Genomic DNA, 27,517 nt, shown 5'->3' with positions numbered 1-27,517 from the left:
GACCTTGCAGAACAAAAAGAAGAAGCAGAAATGTCAAGATTTCTACCATAATTCCAAAGGCGAAATAGGCAACTTCTCAGTGAAATAGGACTTGAGGTCACTAGCAAAAACTGACAAGTGAGGAGTGAGTAGAGGACCCAAAGGAAGTGGTCCCTTTCAGGAAGATGAGAGAAGGAGTGGACCAGAGAATATAGAAGGACTAGATGGGCCGTGCTGAGGGCTCAACTGGGGCTGGGGACTGCACCTTTACAGTGGCCCTGATCTGCACCATTGTTTCACTTTACCCAACAATACTATATGAACATAGGAGCATCAGGGACAGCTGGTTGGATTAGAGCTTTCCGGGGTCAGTGCAGCTAATGGGCTAGAGAGTAAGGGAGTTGAGCTTATATGGCAACATACCAGGCAGTCTAGGTTGAATAATGAAGAAAGTGAAATGAGCACATTTAAGGCCTGGAAGAGAATGTTAAGATCAAGTTCTTTTTCCTGGTCTCCAGCGTCTTTCTGTGTGTCCTTAGGGAGACCATGTAGTCTTTATAATCCTCAGTTTCTTCCTAAAATGAAGTGCCTACTGGTGCTCAACACATAATCTTATGTACTGTGATTGTCAATGATCAGTGAAATGATCACTCCTGGACCACAGGCATATTTTAAATGGGTCCCTATGAGATCATGTCCTACTCAAATGAATGCCCCCAGAAGAGACAATTTCAGAAATTCTAACAGGCTAAGCCAGAACTCATACCTGCCTATGCCCAGGGCCGTTCCTAAAGGCAAAGACCAAGACTGTGATCTGTGACAAGGAATTAAAGATACAGCATTAAGTGATTACTGAGATTATCAACAAATCTTGCAAGTTCCAACGACATCATTATAAAAAATAACATATTTCATTACATCACCAGTAGAATAAATGTGTCAGTTTCTAAGAGATGCCAAATAATGACCAACACTGAGTATCCTCTTTCTTTGGGGGATTTTAAAAATTTCCAACACCAAAGCATTTTCTCATACTGAAAAAACAATACTATGTTCATGACTTTAGAAAAATGTGAATATGTTCCAAATCTGAAACCTAATTTAACTAAAAAAGAAAGGAGCAATTACACCTGACTTCTTTGTTTACTCCATTCTTTGGTCATGTTAATCAGCAACTATTCAATGAGAAGTTGGTATGTCAATGGCCTGTGCAAGAGCCCATAAAAAGGGTAATATGTCCTTCTCTTCAAGAAGCTGGTATTCAAGTCAAGTTACTCTTTTGGTCCAGAAGAGCGTTGTGCTCATTTTCATGTATTTGTTATTCCTATGGTCCTTGGATTGAGGGAAGAAATAGTGCCCTAGCTTAAACAGGCTCTGACTGAGATGAAAGCTGGGTAGTAGAATGAAAGTAAACAAGAGACAGTCTGCTGAGCCAACAAATATCATTAAATATAACCATGTGAGCGTGTCAGTAAAAATTTGAAAGCAGATTTGTTTGGACAATTTTGGAATATAGGCAAAGTGGATGTAACCAACCATATTCTGCCTATAGAAATTGATATTGATGTAAATCTTATTTTTTCCCCCGTCTGTAACCAGTACTATGCTGAAGACATGGTATAACTTAGAGTTAAAAGATAGGAACTTTAAACCAACCTTAACCTTGAAGTTCAGCTCTATCACTTCCTACTTTTGTTGTGTTTAGACAAGTTATTTAACCATTCTTAGCTCCATTCCTCATCTCCAGATGAGAATGATAATAATATCTGCCTTTATGTTTGTTGTGGTAAATGAGATAATGAATGAAAATTATAACGTGTGACCCATAGCAGGTTCTTAATCAATTTTAGATACCAAAATTGCTAAAAACAGAGGCAAACATCACACAAGACTCTCGTGCCACTGAACATCATGGGAAGGTGTCAACAAGATACTTAGTAACACCTCGTGTATTTCTCCACATCCATTTTGTCAAGACATTCTAAGATTTCCTCCCTTGATCTTAACTGATCTCAACAGAGTTTGTGTCACCTCATTGGAAAAGTAATATTAATAGTATTAATATTAATTATTTAATACTATTAATACTCTGTCACTTCTGCATCTGTGTATTAAGTAAGAAGAAACTAATGAACAAAGTTTATTTTTTAAATAAAAATAATACAGGGTGATTAAGAATGATTTTGGGAAAACATACAATATGCAAAAGTTTAAAATAGAAAAAGTCACACATACATCCAGGACTGTTAACATGTTGGTATATTTTCTTCCATTCTTTTCTATATAGCCTAATAAAAAGGTATCATAAAATTGTTTATACAATTCTGCTGCCTTCCATTTTTACTTAACACTAAAGCATGAGCGTATTCTATATCATCAATACTTCAAAATACCATTTGAAGCAACTGTGTAATAATATCCTGTTTGGATAAGAGTGGCTGGTATATGTTTCGTATCTGCCTCTCTGAGAAAATAAAAAGGCCCTGATTTGTTGCATTTGTTTGTTTCTGTACTGTAAATACTCCAACCACAGCCAATGTCAAGGTAACAACAAACACTGAATGGGGAAGAGACGTGCAGGAGCACACCTTTATATGCTGTTTCTACCATACAGATTCACTAGATGCGAATAACCTCAAGAACACAGATACTAGTAAAATGCAGTACAACCATTAGGAAATGACAAATTTTTAGTGTTATTATATTGTTTTTAACATAATTTATTTAGTTATAAATTTATATGACTTAATTTTTAACAATAGCTGTATTTAACAATTATCTCACTAAATTCCTGAAAAATTAACACTTGCTCTTGCCAGCCGGTAAAAGCACGCTCTAGCAGAACATGGTTAGGAAGACCAAACCGCATGCCTAACTCTTCTCCCACTTTCATGCTATAAGTACAATTTAGTACAATTAATCTGTTTGGTGCAGTGAAAGTCATCTATGTGCCTTTCCATTTTGTGATTATTTCCTTGGATAGAGTCCCAGGAGTAAATATTAATGGTAAATTTGCATGTAATCCAGAGACCAGGAGAACCATTGAGCAGCTCAGGTTTCTGTTTCTAACTTACAGAATCAAATAACACATAGTGTTCCCTATGGGCCAAGGACAATTTTAGATGCTTTACGTATATTCATTTTTCTAATCCTCATGACAAGTGGTGGTTTTATTATCATTCCATCTACAGCTGACGATGCCAAAGCACTAGTTAAGTGACTTTATGGAACTGGAAAGTGATGGGATCAGGAATTTGAAGTCAAGCCCTGTCCTAGATTGACTCTCAATGCCTAGTTGCTCAATAGTCTTTCTTTTCAAACAATGAAAGCATTCAAGATTATTGGTTTAACTTTGGGCTCATCACAACCTACATCGCATAAAATTAATGTAATATTTTTAGTTTTTATCTCTTAATTTCTACATAATTATACAATCAATTGCTTATTTCACTCACTAGTTGTTTAGAAAATACATAATTTTTTCTTAAGAGATTGACTTTCTCAAACTTTCTTATCAGTTACAAGTTTGCTTCCATTTCTTTGGAAGATAAACATTCCTGTGACATTCTGATTTATTTGTTGTAACTTTTTCTATTATAGAGATAATATATATTATTTTTTAACATTATAAGATACAGCAAAACAAAAAAAAATTATGCAGAATGCTCGCCTCTAGGGATAAATGCTTTTAACATTTTGGTACTCGTTCATTCTTCCATTTTCCCTCTCTCTGACATATACGTGTGTGTGTGTGATTTTCTTTAAAAATTTAGGAGCCTATTACTTCATTGTAATATCTTCTGGCTTTGTTTTTATTTATTTTGAGTCTATATTTTTAAATAATTAAGCCTCATGATTGTTGTCTCTTCCTGATGGATTGTTCTTTTTATTATTAAGTAATGTTTCTCTTCATCCTATAAATGCTTATCACCTTATATTCGATTTTTTCTTGGTAGTGCTTTATTGCTTTATCACTTTATTTTGAATGGTATTTACTTTGTATATATTTTCCCTTCTCTTTATTTCCAACGTTTCTGTTGTAATTTATTTAGGTGTGTCTTTTGTGTTTTTTAATACTGTATGATAGTGTCTATCTTTTCATAGGTCAGTTTACACCATTGGCATTCATTGTGATTTCTGATTTATTTGGGCATGTTTCTTCCCCCATTCTTTTACGTCTTCTGTTAACCACGCCTTTTCTTGGCTTATTTATCCTCCTTTTTTTTTCTTTTTCTGCTTCTTCTTCTTTTTTTTCTTTTCTTTTTTTTTGAGGAAGATTAGCCCTGAGCTAACATCCACCACCAATCCTCCTTTTTTTTTTTCTGCTGAGGAAGCTTGGCCCTGAGCTAACATCTGTGCCAATCTTCTTCCATTTTATACATGAGATACCTCCCATAGCGTGGCTTCATAAGCAGTGCCTAGGTCCATGCCTGGGATCTGAACCAGCAAACCCCGGTCTGCCGAAGCGGAGTGTGTGAACGTAATTGCTACACCACGGGGCTGACCCCTTCTTCTTTTTTTGATTGATTCACCTCTAGACCCTCTTTTTCTCCTACTACTTTGGAAGTTTTGACTTCATCTATTCTTTTAGTGGTGACCATTAATAAAATTGTAACATATGCATTTAACCATATATTTTTCTCCCCATGTTCAGCGTTTCTGTCATCTTCCTGTTTACAGTAAAGAGCTTAACATGTTTTAACTATCTGCTGAACTTCTCCCCTGAATTTTCATCTTGTAATTGTTTATTTAGAATTTTAGTTCCACTCTTTTTTTAAACACAAAAATTAGTGGTTTGTTTTTTTTAATATTCTACAGTGCGTTAAAATTGCAATTATATTTTACCACCATCTGTGCTTGCTATTGTTCCTTGTCCTTCACCCCTTTCTTTTGGGAAAAATTTGTTTCTTGCTGAGTATATATTCTTTAGGGACAGTTTCAGAGAAGGTAGAGTGGTAAACACTTTCAATATTTGTGTGTCTTTATTTTGTCTACATTTCAAAACGATTATCTAAGCTGACTATAGAATTCGAGGATAACAGTTATTTTTCTCTCAGCCCTTTAAAGATGTTGGTCCATTGCCTTTTGGTATCAATTGTTGCTGAACAATCTGAATAATCTCAGGTCAGCCTAATTGGCATTCCTATTAAGGTAACTGATCCTTTCTTTCTGGTAGGTCTTAAGATTTTCTTTTATCTTTAATTTTCTGTAGTTTTAATCCAATGTATTTAAGGATGAATTGATTTTTCTTTATCTGGCTTGGCACTTGGTGGGAATTTTCAATCTTAATATTTATGCTTTTTTTTTCAATTTTGAAAAATGAACAGCTTTCTCTCTATTTTATTTTTCTGGAAATTCTATTAGAAGTATATCAGTGCCTGTCAATCTATACTCTATGCCTCTTAACTATTCTTTAATACCTTTCATATCCTTGTTTCTTCCTACTTCGTTCTGTATATTTTAATGGTTATTTCAGGGGAAAGTTGGAAAAGGGTGGCCTTGATGCCTATTTATAAGATGTCATTTTACCTAAAATTTCTGCTCTCTTATTTCAGCTACTCTCCTTCAGCCTTTTAAAAAATATATACCTTTTATAAAGTCCTCAGAAATATAGTCTGGTTCACTGAAACAATACATCAGTCAATGTGCTAGCCCTGAGAATTGAAAGAGGTCTGAGATATGGTCCCTGACCCAAAGCTCAAGGTTTTTATAATTGAGTGTGGGACAAAGATACACACAGATCATTTTAATAGCATCTGTGTGACAAGTGCTATAAGAGTGACATATACAGGATAACCTGAGGTTAAGGAAAAGGGCATTTGACTCTATCGGGCAAGTCATAGAAATTGGGAGGAGATGATGCTTAAACCGGATCTTAAGAAAAGAATAACACTAACAAGGGAGATATGGAATAAGTGGAACACTCTCAACCACCATTTTCTTTCACTCTCAGCTGATGCGTTTACTGAAAAAATAAGGTTTGTTTAGGCAGTAGATGCATCTTTTATGGCCCATGTGTCAGTTTGTTTGAAGTGTTTCATGAGGCTGTCACCACTTACTCCACATCTGAGATATTGTTCACTTTGCTTACTTGGCTTTCCTATGAGCCTTGCATTTTAACTAAAATGACCATATCCTTTACTGTCCAAACTAAGGTATTTTTTGGAGCATAAGGGGCCCTATTAATAGTTATACCAGGATAGCAGGCATAACTTATTATCACAGCTGATCATTTTGTGTGTCTATCCTACCTTATCACCTAGATTGTGGGCCTTTAGGAGGCAGAGATGTGTGTTATGCATCTTTTTGCTTCACATCAACACAGTGCCTGCTACAGGGAAAATAGTAAATAAACATCTGATAAATAATAATAATGAGTGGTCAGCCTGGTGGCATAGTGGTTAAGTTCGTGTGCTCCACTTCAGCTGCCCAGGGTTTGCAGATTCAGATCCCAGGCGCAGACCTATACACAGCTTATCAAGCCATGCTGTGGTGGCATCCCATACACAAAATAGAGGAAGGTGAGCACAGATGTTAGCTCTGGGCCAATCTTCTTCAGCCAAAAGAGGAAGACTGGCAACAGATTTTGCTCACCAAAAAAATAATAATAAATAATAATAATGATAAAGTGGTGATGATGAAAATTATTTTACATCAGACTGTGCAATAGGGTAGATTTCCAGACTCACCCAAATACAGGTGCTGGCACATTCTTTCCCACATCATCTAGCCCTTGAGGTCACCAGGACCCTACTCCTTTGTTTTGGTGGGATTCTCAGGTTTCCTGAAGCATTGAAGAGGGGTGTATCCCACTACCAATACACTCCCACCCTTCTTAACTTCTTTTTTTCCTCCCCAATTTTTCCAATCCAGGTGACCCTCATTTCATGGGGGAGAGGCGAGGAAGGAGAAAAGAGACCACGTCTACAGCCTCTCCTCCTGTTGTCTTTCTTTTTGTAAAACACATACACAAATCCAGCTTTGCAGAGATATAATTCACATACCATGCACTTTACCCATTCAAGGTGTACAGTTCACAGAGTTGTGTGTTCATCATCATAATCTATTTTAGAACATTTTCATTACACCTAAAAGAAATCCTATACCCCTTAGCCATCTGTCACCTTCTCATCCCTTCATCCTGTCCCCCAGCCCTAGGCAATCACTAATGTATTTCCTGCCTTTATAGATTTGCCTATTTTGGACATTTCATACAAATGGAATTGTACAATATGTTGTCTTTGTGTCTGGCTTCTTCCAGTTAACTTACTGTTTCCAAGTTTCATCCATGTTGTAGCATGTATTGGTACCTCATTTCTTTTCATTGTTAAATAATACTCCATTGTATAGACAAACTACATTTGGTTTATCTGTTAATCTATTGGCAGACACTTGGGTTCCTTCCACCTTTAAGTTCTTGCGAATAATGCTCCTGTGATCATGAGGGTACAAATATACATTTGAGTCCCCGCTTTCAATTCTTTTGGGAGTATATACCCAGAAGTGGAATTTCTGGATTTTATGCTAATACTATGTTTAATTTTTTGAGGAACCACCATACTGTTTTCCACAGTGACTGAACCAGTTTACTTTTCCACCAGCAATACACAAAGGTTCTAATTCCTCCACATCCTCGCCAACATTTGCTATTATCTTTCTTTTTGATTATAGCTATTCTAGGGGTATTAAATGGTATCTTATTGTAGTTTTGATTTGCATTTCCTTAATGGCTAATGATGGTGGGCGTCTTTTCATGTGCTTGTTGGTCATTTGTATACATTCCTGGGAGAAATGTCTATTCAGATCCTTTGCCCACTTTTTAATTGGGGTTATTTATCTTTTTATTATTGAGTCTTTTTCTACTCTACTCATATGCAGATATGAATTCTCTATAAATCTGATGAAGCTTAAGCTTCAAAGTCTCTTAATTGCAGGATCCCTTTCTAAAACCCTCAGCAGACTCTAGCAATGTATTCGTATGAAAATGTATTTTTATGAACTTTGGGAAAAATTGTTTTTAAACAACAATTGTTAAGATTTCTGTCTCTTTCCACTCTAACTTCCCTTCAATCACACCTCCTTTCAAGTTGATTGATGTTGGAGTGGCCACAGACAGTTTGTATTCATAATTTTATATATTTTTCCTTAAAGAGGGCATCCAAATTATATAACTTTGGGCTTCACAAAGCCTGGATGTGCCCCTATTCATATACTATAAATTCTAAGTCCTATTCTCCCGAGACTCTTCTTTTTTGATTTTCAAATGCCTAGTTTGGAAGTAGAAGCAAAATTCTCTAAATAAAATCTTCCTTCCTTTTGGCAAATTTATTATGCTGTGGGGAAATACAATTCTCATTCAGGTATGCAGTGGCCTCTGACTGCTTACAGAAGGGTTAGTAAACAGCATTCTAGTATGTTCTCATTTTATTTGTCCTCTCCTTTCAGCTCCTGTCATCACCACTCCTCTTGAAACAGTGGATGCCTTAGTTGAAGAAGTGGCTACTTTCATGTGTGCAGTGGAATCCTATCCCCAGCCTGAAATTTCCTGGACTAAAAATAAAATTCTCATTAAGTAAGTATTCTGCCTTTTTCTGATAAGAATGCCCACATTTGCCTTGTGATTTATCTTTGACATAAATGCAACCATAGTTCTTGGCGGTACTAAAGTTCACCTTCTATAATATGTAAAATGCAAATTTCCTCATTTCATAAATGTAGGATCTGAACTACAGTGAGGTTAAAAGAATTGCCCAAAGCAACACAGTGATTTAATTGACGTGGAGAAGTCAGGGCTATTTGCTTCCTTTTGTATCCCAAAGAACTAGAACCAAGCCTGGCACTTGTTAGGCATTCAACAAATATTTGTTTAATGAATGAACAAATACTCAGTTAATTGTTGGTTACTTCTGTAAGTACTTAACCCTTTCTGCTAGTCACATTTATGTGTGTGTGTGTTCATTATCCAGCTGCTACTTCCCAGTAACTAAAAGAAGACTCATACATCTTAGTAATAATATGCTTTCTTTAAACTTTATGTTTGGTCTTATCAGTAGACATTATCTTTTGAAAGCATTTTTGGAGGACTCAGTGGTGCTTTGACTATTGGAGCCTAGGAAAAATTAGAATATGACATTAGCTTTATATTATCAAATAAGGTTATTCTATTATGCAGAACTCATTCAAGTTTCCTCTTACCTATAATCTACTTCTTCTATTAACAATCATCTGTTTGATCAGTTAGTTATAGCCAAAAAGTCATAGATGAGCCCTAACCTGCCATTTTCCTCCGTGACCTGCAGGCTCTTTGATACCCGGTACAGCATTCGGGAGAACGGACAGCTCCTCACCATCCTGAGTGTGGAAGACAGCGATGATGGCATCTACTGCTGCATAGCCAACAATGGTGTGGGAGGAGCTGCTGAGAGTTGTGGAGCCCTGCAAGTGAAGATGAGTGAGTGAGAAAGAGAAGCATCTATTGATTCTAAAGTTAACTTGGTCCACTTTGAAGCAGGCAGTAAATAGAGACTCCCTCATATCTGGAGGTTCAGCAGTGAGACAAGTTCAAGTTCAAAACACAAGCTTGAGGCAGTTAATGCGACCCCTCTTATTCCTGCCATCAACCACCGCCCTAAAGGCAAGCTTCTTAGTTCTCTATTCTCTCCATTTTCTTGCCTTTATGCAGCTTTTTATTTGCTCCACCCTGACTTCTCTCACCAGGGAAGCTCCCTCTAAAATCTTTACCCTGTGCCTTTAAAAGTGTTCCATTACAACCAAACATCCTTTTTTTTTTTTTTTTTTTTTTTGGTGAGGAAGATTGACCCATAGCTAACATCTGTTGCCAATCTTCCTCTTTTTGCTTTGAGGAAGATTATCTCTGAGCTAACATCCATGCCAGTCCTCCTCTATTTTGTATGTGGGTTGCTGCCACAGCATGTCTTGATGAGCAGTGTGCAGTGTGTATGCCCACACCCGGGATTCGAACTGGCAAACCCCGGGCCACTGGAGTGGAGTGCTCAAACTTAACCACTGGGTCACCAGGCCAGCCACCAAACATCTTTTTTAACTTTAACCTCTTTGCAGGCACTTCTTCTACCCTTTTGCCTTATATCAAACTCAATTTTCTTGAGCAAATTTTCAAACTTGAGTGACTTTTCTCCTTAAATGAAAGCTGTTTATTTTTCCCCACTTCATGTCTACAAGGCTGACAAGTAGTCATGGCTGATCTCCTAGGCCTTCTTGCTGTTTTTAAACCATTGTATTTTGTATTCCTGAACAAAATCTTTCCTCTCATGAGGGCTTATGCCATTCTGACCATTCTCTCCTCTAACTCTGTTCATCAAGTCATCTACTCACTTCCAGGCACTACCTCATGTTTATCAAAGTCTCTGATTCCAGACTCACTGTCTTCTATCCACCACGACTCCTGCCGTTATCCTAAGGGATTTTAACAGCTGTGAAACAGAACCCCTAGCCACTTCATCCTTATAATTCCTTGACCTCCACAAGTCCAGTTACATTTGCCTTAACTCTTTATCAGCCTACTCGATCAATGACCTGTCAGCCCCAGGAAATAGACTGTATTTAAAAAACCTCCAGTATGTCACACTGTGATCATCAACACTTCTATTTCTAGTTCTGTCCGATGAAGGGAGCAGTTTCCTGCACTCACGATTTGCCTCCAAATAGAAGGCACAAACTCCATCTATCTCTTTCTCAGCTAAGAACAGTCTGGTTGTCTCACTCTCTCACAAAAATTCCCACTACAAACCATCACCAACATGGTCATGTTCTCTTTTCTTCTTTTTTCCACCCTCTCCTTAGGAAAGCTCTCCCTTTCATGTAGGTATACACTGGTGTGGCTCTTTTAGTTGTTAAAATTTTGCAATGCTTCTGCACTACTTGTTGAAGAGTTGCTTCCTGAGGCCCCTAAGGTCCCCACCTCCATTGTCACTCCAACTACCTTAGGATCTCCCCCAGGAGCTCCCTCCCCCAACTTCTTTATGGTCCATCAACTAAGGACTCAATGCTGGCATAGCAAGATACTCTCAGCATCTTGCTCCAGCAAGGTGACCAGTTCTCATGAGTCAGTGCTCATGGCTCCACGTGAATCAGGTTCCCTTAGTGTGGGGAATCCATGACTCCACATCAATACTCAATTCATTCCTAGTTTACTTTGTATTCAATTTCCCACAAGGGTTCCCCTCACCTCTCCTCCAAGAGGTGACTAAGACCTGTATTTCACTGAGAAGATAGAAGTTATTTGCTTTAACAAAGGTTTTCTGCCTAAGATATTATCTATGACTCATGTTTGCCATAGGGATCAGCACAGGAAACTCAACGAAAGGAATTGATAACACTCTCTTTGACTATGTCATAAGTATATCAACTCCTGAGCTAAGCTTCTGCCAGCAGCTATATGACAACCCAACTCACAATTGAGGTGCCTGGCCATTATCTAAATGTAGGAATTCACTGTTGTTGATTAGAAGAAGAGCTGTATGCTTTAGATAGCAGGCAAAGTGACTAAGTTGATGTTTTCCAATAACCTATTTAAGCCTATCTTGTATTTTTGCTGCAATGTAGGATCATACCAACTCTATATGACAGTAAATTCCTCTATTAAATATCAATAGACCATGAGTCTTTGCAAATGCCACTTACAACCACCACCAAACCACCCCCTCCCACACACACACAATTAAAGTAGAAGGAAAAGAATCATTATTGCATGCACTTTTCTGTCAAAGTAACAAATTGATTATGGCACATGACCTGAAAGAAATGAAATGCATCTTCTTCTCGGTAGTCTCTCCTGCAAAGACAGTCTTCTGTTTTGTATCTGTAATGTAAGATTACTACGGAAATAAATGTAGTTTGCATTATTTTATGAATGTTTTAAGTAGTAAAATAACTGGCATCCTGAACTTGTCAATTCTTCTATACATTGGATTTAATAACTTCTTCCTCTGAAAGTTTAACATTGGAGAATAAAATTGACATAAACTACTTGTTCTGAAAGAATTAAGTGTTTTACAGAACAATAAATTACCCAAGTTTGCTTTGCAGAGTGCAGATACCCTAAATTGTATGACTAGAATTTCTCTGATTACTTATATAATAATATCTGATTTACTTTCTATGGGATAAATGTTTCTAATTTTTAACCATTAAATTTAATAGTCAATTTTAGATAGAAACTAAAGGGATAATAGGTCATAACTCAGAATTATATTAAAAATATAAATTTATATTAAAAATGTCTTTTCAAATGTTTTCATGTCTGTTGGTATGAATTAAATAATGAATTGTTTTGGTGACAGCTTATTTTAATCAACTTTTTAACTATTTTTAACACAAAAAATACTACAACTTCAAACTCCTGTTTCATGAATTTGTGTTTTCAAATAAGATACTAATAAAAGAGAGATAACCTAAACTTTTAAAAAATGATTTCTTTTGATATGCACTAAAAATTAACCTTAAAATTTGGAGAATTTTGTAATGTAACAAATTATTCTTAAAGTGATTTAGAATTAAATAGGAGGTTAGAAACTCTAAGTTTAGTACAGCCATATTGCCTTTTTAATTCTGAATTCTTATTTCCCTTTAGAACCTAAAATAACTCGTCCTCCCATAAATGTAAAGATAACAGAAGGATTAAAGGCAGTTCTACCATGTACTACAATGGGCAATCCCAAACCATCAGTGACGTGGATTAAGGGGGACCATGCACTCAGGGTAAGTGATTATTATGTTAAAACATGTATATACAACATGTTTTCAAATACAACAATCCTTTGTAAACTCAGTAACACGATTACAATTTTCCAGTATAAATGTTTTTCCATACATAATGTTTCAACCAAACTTAAATATTTCTGTTCCCATATACACAAACTGTAAGGCATTCCAGTTGGGGCTGGCTAAGGAAAAAAAGAGATGGGAACTAGTAGTCCTTTTTAGGGATAAAAAAGAGGCAGAGCAAAGCTAGAGTCTTTTTTGTTGGTTGGTTGGTTAGTCGAATCATTTATTTTTTAACATGGAATCTTTGAGACTTAAGGGATAAAAAAGATAGAACTAATATCCAGGTCTTAGACTAGACAGTTTCTGGGAGGAGAGAGAGAGATGAGGTTTAAAAGAAAAAGAATGAGAACACTGGAGTGATGGTAGAACATGAAGATTCAAGACTGGTGAAGACACACGTTGACAGATACTTCAATCACAAAGAGTAGTCAAATTAAAAATGTATTATTCACCTGCCTATTTTGTACTGCTTTTATATCTTATGCCTACACTTATCAATAAATTATTACACTGTACCATCATTGCCTTTTTCCATCCTTGTGTCATCTCCTAACTGTGAACTCAATGAGGTCACAGATATTATGCTTTTGATCTTACGATGCTCAGAACATTCCATGGAGAATACATAGGGGTTGATATATGTCAATTAATTGAAAGGAAGTATAAAATTGATTAGCTTTGTTTTACATTAAATTTTTTATGGTAACCTATATAATTCTCTGGCTTTCCTTTGGCATAAATATTGGTGCTCTTCCTACAATAAAAATAAGTGTGGCTCTTTGTATGATACCGAATTTGGAGTCCCAAAAAAGAAAATCAATGTAATATTTTCATTTCAAAGACCAGTTTTTGTATCATTAGTAGAATTTTCCAATTTTTTAAAGGACATATATTCGCCTAAGGATCCCATTTGGATATGTAGTAAATATGGTAGTTAAAAGCAATGCTTTTAATCAACAGACTTGGGTGTGACTTAGGAAATGAAATAAGCCTTGGTGTCTATGTGTGATGAAAGGAAATAAAAATAAACTATATCTTATGGGATCATTGTTAAAATTAATTTAGGTAATCTTGTACTGTCTCATTTAATATTGTACGTTACACATAATAAATGGCAAATAAGTGTTTAAATGATATTTTTGATAACAGCGATGATGATGACTTGATGAGATATGGCAACTGTGTCCTTGATAAAGCCATGGATGTTTTAAAATTCTTGTCCGTATCCCTGGCAGGAAAATGCCCGCATTGCAGTTCTTGAATCTGGGAGTTTAAGGATTCATAATGTGCAAAAGGAAGATGCAGGACATTATCGATGTGTGGCAAAAAACAGCCTCGGGACGGCATATTCCAAATTGGTGAAGCTGGAAGTTGAGGGTAAGGAACTGCAGTGCTTCCCATTATCGTGTTATCAGAGGGCCTCACGTTCTACTGTGAAGGCTGCACTTTAGCTGGCAGAAACAGAGTGGTAGGTAGTCCCGTTCCCTCAACTGTTCCAGATACTAGACGCTGAGGTCAAAACTAGGAAAAGACAAACTGAAAAGATAAAGAAATTTTCGCTAGTGTAATAGGTCTTACTCCATCCCACTCCATTGCCCACAATCACTGGTAATTTTGACCAAAACAGATAAACTCACTATAATACTAAAACAGTAGGACACCATTTTAGAACTTCTGCCTGGCTTGGAAAATTCTCCTTTGTTTATAAATTTGAAAACACTCATCCTATCTTTTACAGTGTATAGACGACTTCTTAAAAGATATCGAAAGAGAAAAAGCACCTTTTTTTTCAGATTGTATTCTATCACAAAGCTTGAGAAAAATAAAATACTGACCCAAAATGTATAACCAAAAATGGTCCTAGTTCTATGAGTTACAGTGTCAAAATAGTTTTCACTTTTTAAAATGTTCTTTTAAAGCTAACCAATGCAACAACTAGTTGTGGAAGATCTTCACTGGGAAATCAGAACTCAGATAGGGCTGGTTCTGTCCATTAGGTCATCGGATCCTTCTCGACCTAAAATTACATCACATTTTGCTTAAAAATAGAAAGTACCAGCATGCCTGTGCTAGCTAATCGCACTAAGTACATAACTCTTCCCAGCTCTTCCTGTTACAAGCTGTAGAATTTACCTTTCTGGCTCTCAGTTTTCTCATCTGTAAAGTGGGGTTTGTTGTGAGTATTCAATGAGGTGAGGTGTTGATAGGTTTAGCAGAGTGTCTGGCTCTTTGTAAACATCAATAAATATTGACTATAAGAATAATTACCTATTTTTCTGCTTTTCTCTTATCTGATTGATAAAGCGATCAGACTATCGCCCACTGGCACAAATTGTAGTTCAATCAGGGAAGACTTCAAGGGTTCACCAGAGCTTACTTTGATTCCATCCTACTCCCATTAGGCCAAAATCTATCTTTTCCCATATCTCTTCCTTCTCAATCATACAGTTTTGTATTTGCTCCTTTAAGATTATTTTTATTTCCTAGCTAGACCTTCCACTCACAGCTTTAATGATCTCAATTTCAACATTTGCTTCTAGTTGAAGGAACATATTTTTATTATGTCGTTGCATCAATTGCTCATAAAATATCCATTAACTTTTCATGGGAAAGAATGAGGTCGGTGGGAATAGTACCTGTCAGATGTACAAAAGATGTATTTTCAGCATAGTTGCTATAATTTAACGTCTTCCAAGTTATCCGTGCTATTTAAAGCTCAGTATGCGACAACCAGTTGATGTGAATTATTCAATGAAAAATAAATAAACATACAAACCCACTCAGACACATTGAAGATCTTCTTGGATTTAGTGTTTCCTTGAACTATATGTGGAATGATACAGAATTAATGTTATCAATTTGTATGTAATATCATAAAGATTCTCCTCTTCTAGAGCCTCTATATTATAATATATATCACTGATTGTTCAGGTCACTGTCATCAGATATTGAAATGATCTGCTTTAGTTTTGGCCTAAAGAAAATTATTACAAATCTCAATTAGTTGGAGTCCAATTACAATTGGTCTTGCCTTGCGATTTAATTTTGTATCACGCCTGTCAGTAAAACTGAATGTTGTCTTTCTTCCTAACATTTCAATGGTGATATTCATTGCTTTAACAGTTAATATGTGCTAGAGGCTTTATTAAACTAGCTGGTATTGAGAGCTCATAATATCCTTTAAAGTCACTCTAACAGTAGGTAAGATGATCATTTTAGCACACATGTCTGTTTCTACCCCATTCCAATCTCTACTAAAGTGGCCAAGATACATGAAAATACGTGACATGTTTTGCACCGCTGCCGGTACATAACAACTATTTAATAAGTGGCATGAACTATAATTATTACTATTAGAACATAAAAATTGCAGCAAATCTGTCTTGGCTCTTAAAGCTCTGAAAGGTTGGCTTCCACTGAAAGAAATAGTTGAGGAATTTCCACAAGAGGAAATGTAGACATGATCTATTTAAAGGAAGGGCCAACTCAACCTACAACGCAGAACAGGCGAAAAAGCAACTGAGAAGCAATTGGAAGAACCCCAAAAGTGCCTACAAATGGCTGATAGCTTGGCAATGGTGAAGGGAGGATGAGGCTGGGTAGTAGTCAGTTGGGGTAGATAAGTATTTGTTACACATTGTGTCAGTAACTCTGTGAGCAAATTAGAAAGAGAACTCCAGAAGTGCCATTTGACTCTGGGCTACATTTCTCGCCCAAATGGGTATGCCAGGAAAAGACAGGGCTTTGTCTGCCACTGCCAGCTTCTAATGAGGATCAGCATGCCAGGCCATGGATTTGGTACAGCATGTTCACTAAATCTTAGCTGCCATAACAACTGTGAAAGAAAGACCTTTCAACACAGAAGTAAAACTCCCTTTCTAGAATGTCATCCTCAGGCTGCTGGATCTCTGGAATGGCCGTGGAAAGATATTCTGCCCTTCTGTCTTGTCTTAAAAGGTTCAAACAGTGACACACAACGTTACTGATGGAACCACCCAACTCAAGCATAGTCAAACATGGATGTCTTACTAAAAAGATGAACAATGGGATGGCTGACATTTTAAAATGCTAAATGCTTTACATGTATTATTTTATTTAATCCTCACTAACAGTCGGTGAGGAAGGCCCTATCATTGTGCCATTTTAGGAAACCGAGGGACAGAAGTGATAACTAACTCACTCCAGGCCACAGAGATAGAAGTGTCTAAGAAATTCAGTAACGCTGAATGCCGTCTGTTCCATTAAAGAACAAGGTAATCATGGGTGACATTGTCAAGAGTAGTGTCAGAATGGGAATGAGGGAAGAAGCCAGAATCCTGCAAATGATGGGGAATGGGAGCTGGAAAAAAAAGAGGCTGTGAGTTTAGACAAATTTTTCAATAAATTTGGAAGAGAAAAGGGAAGAGGCAAAAAATAGAGCAGTAGCTAGAGGTATATGTGGCATATAGGTAGTGTTGCTTTGTAAGAATTCTCTTTCAAAAAGATCGAAATGTTTTTAAAAAAATTGAAAATGTTAAGAAGGAGCCCAGAGAGAAGGAAAGTTTGAACATACGAAAGAGAGGGGGACTATTCAAGGGAACATGGCACTTGAGGAGCAAAAGGGATGCATTCAGGGGACAAGTGGAGCAATAAACTTTATAGAGGGTGACCGCATGTCCCGGTTTGCCCAGGACAGTTCTGGTTTACACCTGTTATCCTGGAATAATTATTAATAGAGTTCTTCTTTTACTTCCAAAAGGATCCAGCCTTCGATGATAAATTATATGAGCACTCCACTTACACAGGAAGAGGAAACTTCCTTCCTGTGATAGGAAGAAAGGAGAAAAAGGGGGGCATTCCGGTATAAATGAGTTCATAAGTGTGGTGCATGGCATTTAAGAAAGGTCTGTTCTGATGGTCTCTATTTCCTCTAGGAAGCAGAAAGTAAGGTTATCTTCTGAAAATACTTCTGTAAAGGGGGGGAGGGGGGCGAAAGGGTGGGGAGAATGGAAAGGTTTTAAAATAGCTGTGGGGAATGGGAGAGATGACTCACAAGGGAAACTAGGATTGCCAGGCAACTTTAAGGTTTCAGTAGAGAAGGGGACTGTAAATATGGAGTGGCATCAATTTGCATAGTTGCAAGGTTTTATCCCCAAGATTGCTCAGCAGTGCAGGCATAAGTCCAGAAGAAGTAGAAAGCTAAATCCAAAGGCAAAATATAAGCATTGGAGTCTCGCCAGAAAGAAAAATAAGATGAAGGATTTGAGAATATTGCAAGAGAATGGTTGAAGTGATGGATCATGGAATCTTTATGTACCAAATACACAAACCTGAGATGAAACACTTACAGCTCCAGCCATATGACAGACAAGATAATGTGAAAATCTTCCTACTACAAATACCCAGAAATGCTGGGTTAGTTGTATAATTCATAAGAATAAAATGTAAATATCCAGAGGCTGGGAATAAATAGGAATTGAAAAAACAGAGCAAGAAGCTCATGAGCTGGTTCTGCACTGTCCTGGAGGTAGTGAAAGAAGTGCCTGTCTCTATAACCTAGAAGATGGGATTTAAGACTCTTCAAGGAACAGGAGACAGAGGTTGGCCCCCTGTGAAGTGGAGGTTAGCACTGAGACCCTTGTATAAAGCTGAGAATCACAGAGGTGAAAAGATGGGCCAGAAAAATTCCATCCACTGGCACAGAAAGACAGCGCAGAGAATTGTCTGTATTTTCATAAGAAGAAAAACCAAGTCTTCTTATGAATGAATATTTGACACTCAGGACTATATGTCATATAGGTTTGATTTTGAATTCATACTGCCAGCACCGCCATTGATACCAGGCCAAAAATTTAATAACAACAAAAAAGAAATACCTTACGCATGTTACATAAGATTTTCATAGATAAAGCCACCCTGAGGATGAATTCACAATGCAAAATTACAGCGTCCACAGGAAACAACCTGCCCTGAGTGAGAGTTAGTTGACACAATACGCAAAGGGATTAAAACCCCAGGAAATTCATTTAACAACACAATATAATGGAGATTCTAAAATAAATATGTTTAAACTAATTAAAGACACAAAAGGAGGAACACAAAAACAAAGAAAAATACACTAGGAAGAAGAAAGGCAGTTCAGGTAAAAAAAATTAAATATAATCTTAGTAAATGAAAAATATAATGATTGAAATTAAAATTCAATGGATGAGTAATGGTATCCTAGAGATAAAGAGATAATCCACACATTTGAAGTTAGCTCTTCAGAGTTTAGAATTCGGTGCAGAGAGACAAAAGAGATGAGAAATATGAAATTGAATTTCAGAAATAACTAAGGATATAAGTTACAGAGAGAATAGAGAAAATGTGAGAGGCTATACTCAAAAGTATAATGAATGAGAACTTGCCAAAACTGAAGAAAAACAAATCTTCAAGTATGAGAAGTGAGAGTCCCAATCAATAAATACAAAGAGCAGACAAAGAAATAATTTCACATCAGACACATCATAATGAATACCAGAAACAAAAAGATGATTTTAAAATATTGAGGAAAAGCAGAGGTTCTTGCTTATGAAGGACAAGAATTAGAATGACAACAATGGAGAGGATATGGGGAAATCAGCATTTTCCTCTGTTCTTACAATTTGCTAAAGCCTAGTGGAGGTGGGTTTGTTTTAAAAAATAAAAATCAAACTTTAAAATGTGTATAGATTTGTCTCAATAATTTAACTTCTGATAATTTATCTAAAGGAATTATTTACACAAGTCTGTGTTCAAGATTATCACAAAGTTGTTTATCACAGCAAAAATTTTAAAAGAATTTAAATTTGCATTAATAGGAGACTGACAAAATATGCTATGAAATTCTATGCAGTCATTCAAAAGAATAAGATCGATCTCTATGTACTAACTTTTAAAGATATCCTCTATATTGGGCCAGCCCCGTGGCTGAGTAGTTAAGTTTGTGCGCTCTGCTTCAGTGGCCTGGAGTTTGCTGGTTCAGATCCTGGGCACAGACCTACACAATGCTCATCAAGCCATGCTGTGGCAGCATCCCTCGTAGAAGAAATAGAATGACTTACAACTGGGATATACAACCATATACTGGCACTTTGGGGAGAAAAAATAAGAAGATTGGCAACAGATGTTAGCTAAGGGCCAATCCTCCTCACCAAAAAGCATTAAAAAAAAGTCCTCCATACATGTGACTTGGGTGTGTTTCCCATCGCCGAGACTCAGTTTCCTCATCTCTAAAATAGGGGTAAAAACAGCACCTATCTCTTAGGGTGTTGCAATGATTAGATGAATTAATATAGGCACACAGTAAACACTATACAATTATTTGCTGTTTTTATTATTATTTATTACATTTATTTACTAAGTTCATATATAGTGCTTACCATGTGTAAGGTACTTTCCATTTCTTTATGAATATTAACTCATTACAAATGTTAATGTGTTAATAAGTGAAAAAGTGAGTTAACAGTATGCTATATTATATATTAAGTATACCGAACTGTTAATAGTCATCATCTCTGCCTATAGGAGTATATGGGGAGGTTAACTTCTTCTATCATATACTTTATATAGTTCTATACTTTTTGAACTTTTATGAAGAGACAATTATAATTAGAAAGAATCAATACATACATTTATGTTTTGGGAAAAATTATTTCTTCTAAATATTGAACTATTTTGATAAAGTAGCATCAACCTTTCTGTTTATTGGCTTGATATATTATTTTTGCAATTTTCTTCCTCCATTCTGCCCTAGAACAGAATCAGAGATGAAAAAAGTTTTGTCAAAGGCAGTTGATCTCTACGTTGATTAGAAATTTACAACACTTGGCTATTGGCTGGAGAATGTTGGGGGTGGGTCCTGATGAACAGAACGTGGAACTTGCTATTTCCTTAGGAAGGAATCAGTCCACAAAGACAGCAAGCTTGAGGCCTGTGAGAGGAAGTAAGGGAGCCACCTAAACAGAGCAGGAAGTGAAGGGATTCAGAGAGCAGCAGCTGCTGGTGGATTCTTTCCCCCTTTGACTCTTCTTTCTTGCTTATGGGTAGAAACCTGGAATTTGATTCTCTAATGGCTTGGAGGATCCAACACTAAAATTTGATTTGGGTTCTGATTTCTCAATGAACATTTTCTACACTTGGTTGGGTGTTATTGATTCAAAGGTAAAATAAAGGTAAGTTCCCATAGAAAAGTGAAGCTCTGCTAGGTGAGAATTCTATAGGTATACTGATTTGACATTGGCAGGGAAGCCTCTGTGGTTTCCCAAATTCCGTAGTCACCTGGAATGCAGAAAAGAGCCATCAGTCTCACAACTCTGGAGGCTCTTCCTTTGGAAATCTTAACCCCTGAATCAGGTACCTCTGTGACAATGGGCCTTAGGATGGGCTTCATAGTGGGATGTGATGAGGGCCAGAGAGATCTCCATATCACATTTCATAGGTTCTAAGATGTTCATTTTTTCATATTTTACCATATCTGGGATGCATCTCAGAGTCATCAGTTTCATATAATCACGATTGACTGATTTTTTTGTTTCTTTGTTGTGCATTTTAATATCTCTGAAATTGAGACTTGTCTTAAAGGCAATCACATCTGGCTTGTGGCTTCTGCCCTCTAGCTAAGATCATTCCATCGCTGTCTCCAAAGAACAAATATACAATGATAAAGATAAATCAATCATATTGGCTTATAAAGATTTCCTTATATTTAACTAGAAATATAACTTCTGCTTGAGATCATTTCTACTTAGTTCCTCACAGAGGTGAAAACATCGTTTTTGGTCTTCCATATAGCCTTTTCCTCCCCAACAATTAGATTTGCTGCCTATTACGTTTTGTTGGGTTGAAAAGAGAGACAAAGTGACTTTTCAGTGCCCTGTAGAAAGAATTCTCTTCTAAGTCAAAAGACAGTCTTGTCTGTTTCTCCAATCTGCTTCATATTCTCATTTAGGTATGGTGCATATCCAAAGAATGGTCCATACTGTTTCTATTATGTATCTTTACTGAAACAGTTTTCTCCTGAGTACTCTAAAGGATAGGAAGATAGACCCTTGGTGGCAGAGCGAAACAACAATGCAATGTGCTGATGTGAGTAGTAGGGCTGGAGTTTTCAAGGAGATCCTGCCATCCTGTGGCTTTAGATAACCTCTGAAGTGCAAGATTCTGATTTTACTTTCCTGTTTTTGACCAGAGGCATATTCTCCCTTTAAAAAATGGGTTTAATAAATACTGCGACACAGAAATTAAACACTTTTAATATGATCATGTAATTCTTCTTGCTATTATAGCCAGAGAGGTCATTGTTAAGAGTTTTTTCATTATTGGAGAAGATCTATTTAAAAGTTCACAAATATCTAACCTTTTTATATTTCCCTTATATTCTTACATATTTCGCTTATATTCGTTGACTCAACTGTTATGAAATAAGTTATTTATTTGGAGCTGAGTGTGGACCATATTATTGTGAATATCACATTCAGATGAATCCTGCTTTGTGTATAGAAACTGTTTGAGTGTAGAATACTTGAGACTCAAATTAAAATAGATGGATGTTGGAGTGTAGTCGGCTCCCTGTTGATTGCATTTTCTATTACCTTGTTTATCGTTGGAGCCTTAAGACATTAAGGAAAAGACTGGGCAGAAGTGAAGCTGGAACCGAGGGAAGGTTCTCAGTCATCCATCACCAGTGGGAAGAGGTGGCTTGGCACCAGTGCAAAGCTGGAAATGAGAGCCTAGAAGCAGACCAAGAAAAAGAACAAAGCCCTTCTAGGTAGAGGCTTATTGTAGGCTTGCCTAATGTTTAAACAACTCCTCATTTGCAGGAGGTCTCCAAAGCAGAGCCGTGTCTCATCACTTGGGAGAGCCGTATTGGGGAGTGAGGACAGAAGGTGAGCCATTTGGCAAGTTCAAGTGACCTCAGTGCCTCAGTCTGCATCACTTGTCATGGCACTTGAGTGCTGTCAGGCCATTTCTCCACAGTCCAAAAAGCTTCACCTCCTATCCTTAGGGCTGACCTTGTCTATCAGAGGCTTTTTGGGGTTTTTTGAAGATTTTTTTGCAGACATATGTAGTAAATAAGACAAGTAGAATTCCGAAAGACCAAAATAAATCATTTTATGCACAAAAAATATATGCATGTGATGATATATCCATATGATGTCCCAGAGGCAAATGTCAATAGATCTAACTATAAGAGATCAGCACTGTTTTCAAAAACATTAGACTTCTGGCTGCGTTCTTTCCTAGAGATCAGATTTCCTTATTGCATCTAGAAAAGTGGAACTCATGTAATGTTTACACAACATTTGATTTGCTTTTTCCTTTGTTTATGCTGCAGCTCTTAATATGACAAATGCCACAGAGAGAGGTATTTAAAACCCCAACGTGTGCTGTGCTCTCAGTTTGCAGTTTTAATAAAATTTGCAGTGGTCCTGTTCCCGGCATCAATTCTACTTGTTTGATGCCACTAACAGGTTTGATTTGCTGTCATGAGTACATTGTGTATTTTAAAACCAAACAAAAGAAAACAACATAAACCTTTGATATCCCTGGGGCTATCCTGGGGAAAATTAAGTCTGCATGATTAATAGAGTGCATGCTCTAAAAGAAGAGTTTGACCCCTTGATTCTGACTTAGGGGATATTATGTTGCATTCTCATTTAAAAAGTTCTGTAGTGCTTTCAAGAAACAATGGTCAAGTGGTCCTTCAATGGAAGAATTAATTGTCAGTAACGTTCTCTAAAGAATTAATTGTCAGTAACGTTCTCTAAGGAGAAAAAAAGTTATATAATGATTATAGCACTGAACAGATAATACTTCAAGTTATAGCTGAGTTAGGCTCTCTTTAATGGCAGCTTAGAAGAAAAATGTGCTTCCAAGATTTGTCTTAAATTGTTAAGATAATTGAATTGTTCAGTATAATGTTGACATATTATTTGAAATGAAAAGTTATTGTGACCTGAAGTATGCATACTTTAGAGTAAGCTTTCATTTCCAATTTTTAGGTATTAAAATGAGATGCACAATCTCAAACATACATACACAAAAACGGAAAAGTTCTTTCTCTTTAATGCATTCATTCAGCCAACAAAGATTCATTGAGTGATACGCCAGGTACTGTGCGAGACAGAGAAGGCCATCCCTTCACTGGGCTTAATTTCAAAATGTCACTATTTCGAATCACGCAACATATCACAGAAAGCTATTAGAACGCTACGGCAATATGGAATTTGAATAACATTACATTCAGTTATTTCCTTCAGAAATCAAATATATGACTTTCAACCTTTAATTAGTATATTAATTTCCGTAAATGTTAAATATACGAGGCATGACTTGGAGGGAACTTAATGCACTCGCTAATTACACGGGCTCTAGACTCTTGAGAAAACTGCATGGGCTCTAAAGTCTAGAGTCAACTTTCTGAGTTCAAATCCTGGCTTCACCACTCACCACCTGTGTAATTTCAGATAGGTTACTCTGTCTCTTTGTGCCTCAGTTTCCTCATCTGTAAAATGAGGTTAACAGTACTCTCTACCTCATAAGTTGTGGAAGGATAAACTTAGCTAATATATTTAAAGCTCTTACAAGAGTGCTTGGCATGGGGTGTCACTCAAATAACAGTTACCAATGTTAGCTCTAGGGCTAATGTAACTTCTGTGCAACAGAAGCAATCATTTCAATACTTGTGAAGACAATCACAGCTCTTTAGTCCACGTGTCATCTTTATCTTTGAGGTAGAAGCAATAAAGTTCAATGGCAAAAACTAAATTTTTATTTAATACAGAGTTAATTTTTATTAACTTGGGTCCTGTCAGAAGAGTAATCATAAACTTTAAATCTGGAGCGGGCCCTCAAAGCCATATCACTCAATCTCTTATTTTGCAGATAAGGAAACTTGAGACCAGAAAAATCATTACTTCCCCCAAGTTAGCAAGGAGCTTGGATGTCTTGATTCCAAGGCCATGACAGCTTCCGTTGCCCCATTCTTGAGTCTTTTCTTTCTCTATATTTATGCTGCGTAGATCAGTACTCTGGAGCATTCACATGCTTTAGCACCACACAGACCTGGGTGTTAATCCTGACTCTGTCACTTACTAGTTATGTGAGGTTGGATAATTTATTTAACCTCTGCAAGTCTATTTCCTCATTTGTGAAATAGGGGCAATATTACCTAGAGCACAGAGTTCTTAAAATGGGCTAAGATAGCATATATCCAGTGTCTAAGTGGTAGCTCTTTGATTAACATCGTCTATTGTTGGCATTGTTGTCTGTTGTTTACATCGTTATAAAGCTGGATGACTTCTACCCAGAGAATATTGCTAGTTAGTCTTCTCAAATTTCATAAATAGATTGTCAACATTACCAACTGCTCCTCTTGTTTCCAAAGAACATAAATCTGCGCTCAATCAGCAACGCTTTGTACCTGCATTCTTGGTACTTGTTAGAGATTATAACTTTGGTTTGGCCCCTCTGTGACAAGTGATGCAAAGAAGCTTCTCTAAGGAGCTGTATGAAGATGTGCCTTTCCTGGCAAACTGGAAAGGAGCTGTTTACAGTCAACCTGTCCAAAAAAAATAGTATAACAGCATAAAATCCCAGACAACCTTAGTGCGTATCCTGTTTGCCAAAAATCTTGCTGAAAATATTGATCATTCCATCGCTCACTGCTCCAAAGTAAATCTCAAGTGAGAAATTGCTTTAAAAATCTAGTGCTTGGGGGAAAAAATGGTCTCTCCTGAGAAACTGGCATTTGTTTTCCTTCCTGTACTAAGAATTACGTACTTTATTTTCTTTTACCTTATTATTTGCCCTGCCTGACGTGTATCTCAGAATCCAATTTGAAGCTTAGTTATAGTATCTGTTACACTAAACCAACCAGAAGTCTCCTTTTCCCTGATACTAATGTGCTGTTATTTCATTTAATTTATGGACATATAATTGAATATATCCACTTCAAAACCTCTATGGAAAGAGATGGAAATAACTAAGTTGATGGATTAAAAGAATTCTTCCTCCAAGGTAGTGGTTCTCAAACACTAGCAACTGCAGATCTTATTAAAAGGCATAGCTCCAGGGTGCATTCCCCAGAGATTCAGATTTGACAGGTCTGTGTTAGGGCCATTTACTAATTTCCTAAATGATCCTTGTGCAGGTAGTCTATGAACCACACTTTGAGAAACATTGACTTAAAGATTTCTACTTGGAATATCTATTCCAGATGAAACTTAAAAACTAAGGAGAAAGCTTATCCACAATTAGTAGGATAAATGTTAGGATCACTTCAAGTTTACTCATTTGTTGAGTGTCTACCATATTCCATGTAAGGAGGCAACTCCTAAGAATATAGAGATAAATAATATGTGATTTATTTCTTGGAAAGTTTTCAAATTTAGTGAGGAAGATGGGCATGCAAGCAAGTAATTACAATAATTAAAGTTCAATGTATTTGCGATGGTAGAAGTTTGGGTGGGATACATACACAGGACAGGGGAGATAGTGAGGGGTCAGGGAAAGCTTCAGAGAGGTGAGGTCCAACAGGGCTTTAATTGATAAATAGCTGCTCATGGTGCAGATCATCTCACAGTGAAGGAGAAAAAGGAAAAAGAGGGTAAAAATGCTGACACTGACTCAAAACCAAGGAGCAAATGGCGGACTAGGGAGTTTGGGACAGTACCTATTGCTGGTGCCATAAAAACCAGAATGAGCTGTGATTTAACTCATGGACAACACTGAGATGGTACTCTATAATGTCCTTTCTTAGATGTAATTTTTAAATGGGTATATATCAACTATCTCATCACCATTGGAACCTACAGTTTGGAGGCCTTGGCCCTATTTGGGTATCCAGAATTCTATCTCAAAGGCTATAGAAATGTTCCTAATCCAAGACACTTTAGACAAGTGGGATACTATGGTGTCATTTAAGAGTAAGGTTATGGCTCCTATTTCTTTTTCCAGCTAAAATTTGTAGTTAGCTAAAAAATTCTGGTTTTTAATAAACTTTAGCTTGTTTGATGGTGGTCAGAGCTCAGTTATCTTTCTTTTCATGAGATTAGTTCAAAAATGTTATTTAAAAGTAAACTAAGATTTTGATTAATGTACTATAGTTATCTAAGATGCTGACATTAGAGGAAGTTGAGTGAAGGGTACGTGGAAACTCTATACTGTCTCTGAAACTCTTCTGTAAATCTAAAATTATTTCAAAATAAGGACATTTTAAAAGGGTAAACTAAAAAAGGCTTCTGTCCTAGTAATTAATCAGTTTAGCATCTCCTCCCATTAAAACCAGAGAATGAATTTTTTTTAAGGAATGAAAAAGTGAATCAGAACTTAAGTCTAACTATTTGATTGGCTTATGGTTAAATTCCTAATATATTTTCAGAACCATTTTAACAAAAATATTCTTAACAGTTGTACTATCTACATCTAGGACTGAAATAAAAACAAGCTAACTTCCTGTGGCTCTTGTCTGATTTATTTGGTAAACACTTCATGCTTATTGTCATTATTCATCGTCCATATTTACAAGCCAGGAAAATGTTATAATCCTAAAGGCCACAGAAATGTTCCCAACTCAAGCCACTTTAGAGAATCATGATGTCACGGAGGCAAGCCTGACTTTGAGGACTTGGAGAAGAGTGCCTGTTTGTGAGGGTGCTGACTATGTCTTCTAAAGGAGCTTGCTTTCGGATTCCTTCCGAGATGAAGCCACAGTGGATAAACCTCCTCATGTATT

The 27,517-nt window shown here is 36.7% G+C and overlaps 1 protein-coding gene across 2 annotated transcripts in view; it reads left to right on the top strand.

The window, feature by feature from the left end:
* The window catches only part of MUSK (muscle associated receptor tyrosine kinase), a 97,991-nt gene that overhangs the window by 3,310 nt on the left and 67,164 nt on the right, over positions 1 to 27,517 (top strand). For both annotated transcript variants that reach the window (XM_070519023.1, XM_070519022.1), the window contains exons 2-5: positions 8,425 to 8,551; positions 9,279 to 9,430; positions 12,590 to 12,717; positions 14,019 to 14,160. In XM_070519023.1, coding sequence (XP_070375124.1) covers positions 8,425 to 8,551; positions 9,279 to 9,430; positions 12,590 to 12,717; positions 14,019 to 14,160 — 549 coding nt within the window. The remainder of the gene's footprint in view (positions 1 to 8,424; positions 8,552 to 9,278; positions 9,431 to 12,589; positions 12,718 to 14,018; positions 14,161 to 27,517) is intronic.

This window comes from Equus asinus, chromosome 10 (genome assembly GCF_041296235.1).
Source record: "Equus asinus isolate D_3611 breed Donkey chromosome 10, EquAss-T2T_v2, whole genome shotgun sequence".
In the NCBI taxonomy this organism is placed as follows: Eukaryota; Metazoa; Chordata; class Mammalia; order Perissodactyla; family Equidae; genus Equus; species Equus asinus.
Note: the sequence above shows the minus strand (reverse complement) of the source record. Positions and strands in the feature narration are given on the sequence as shown.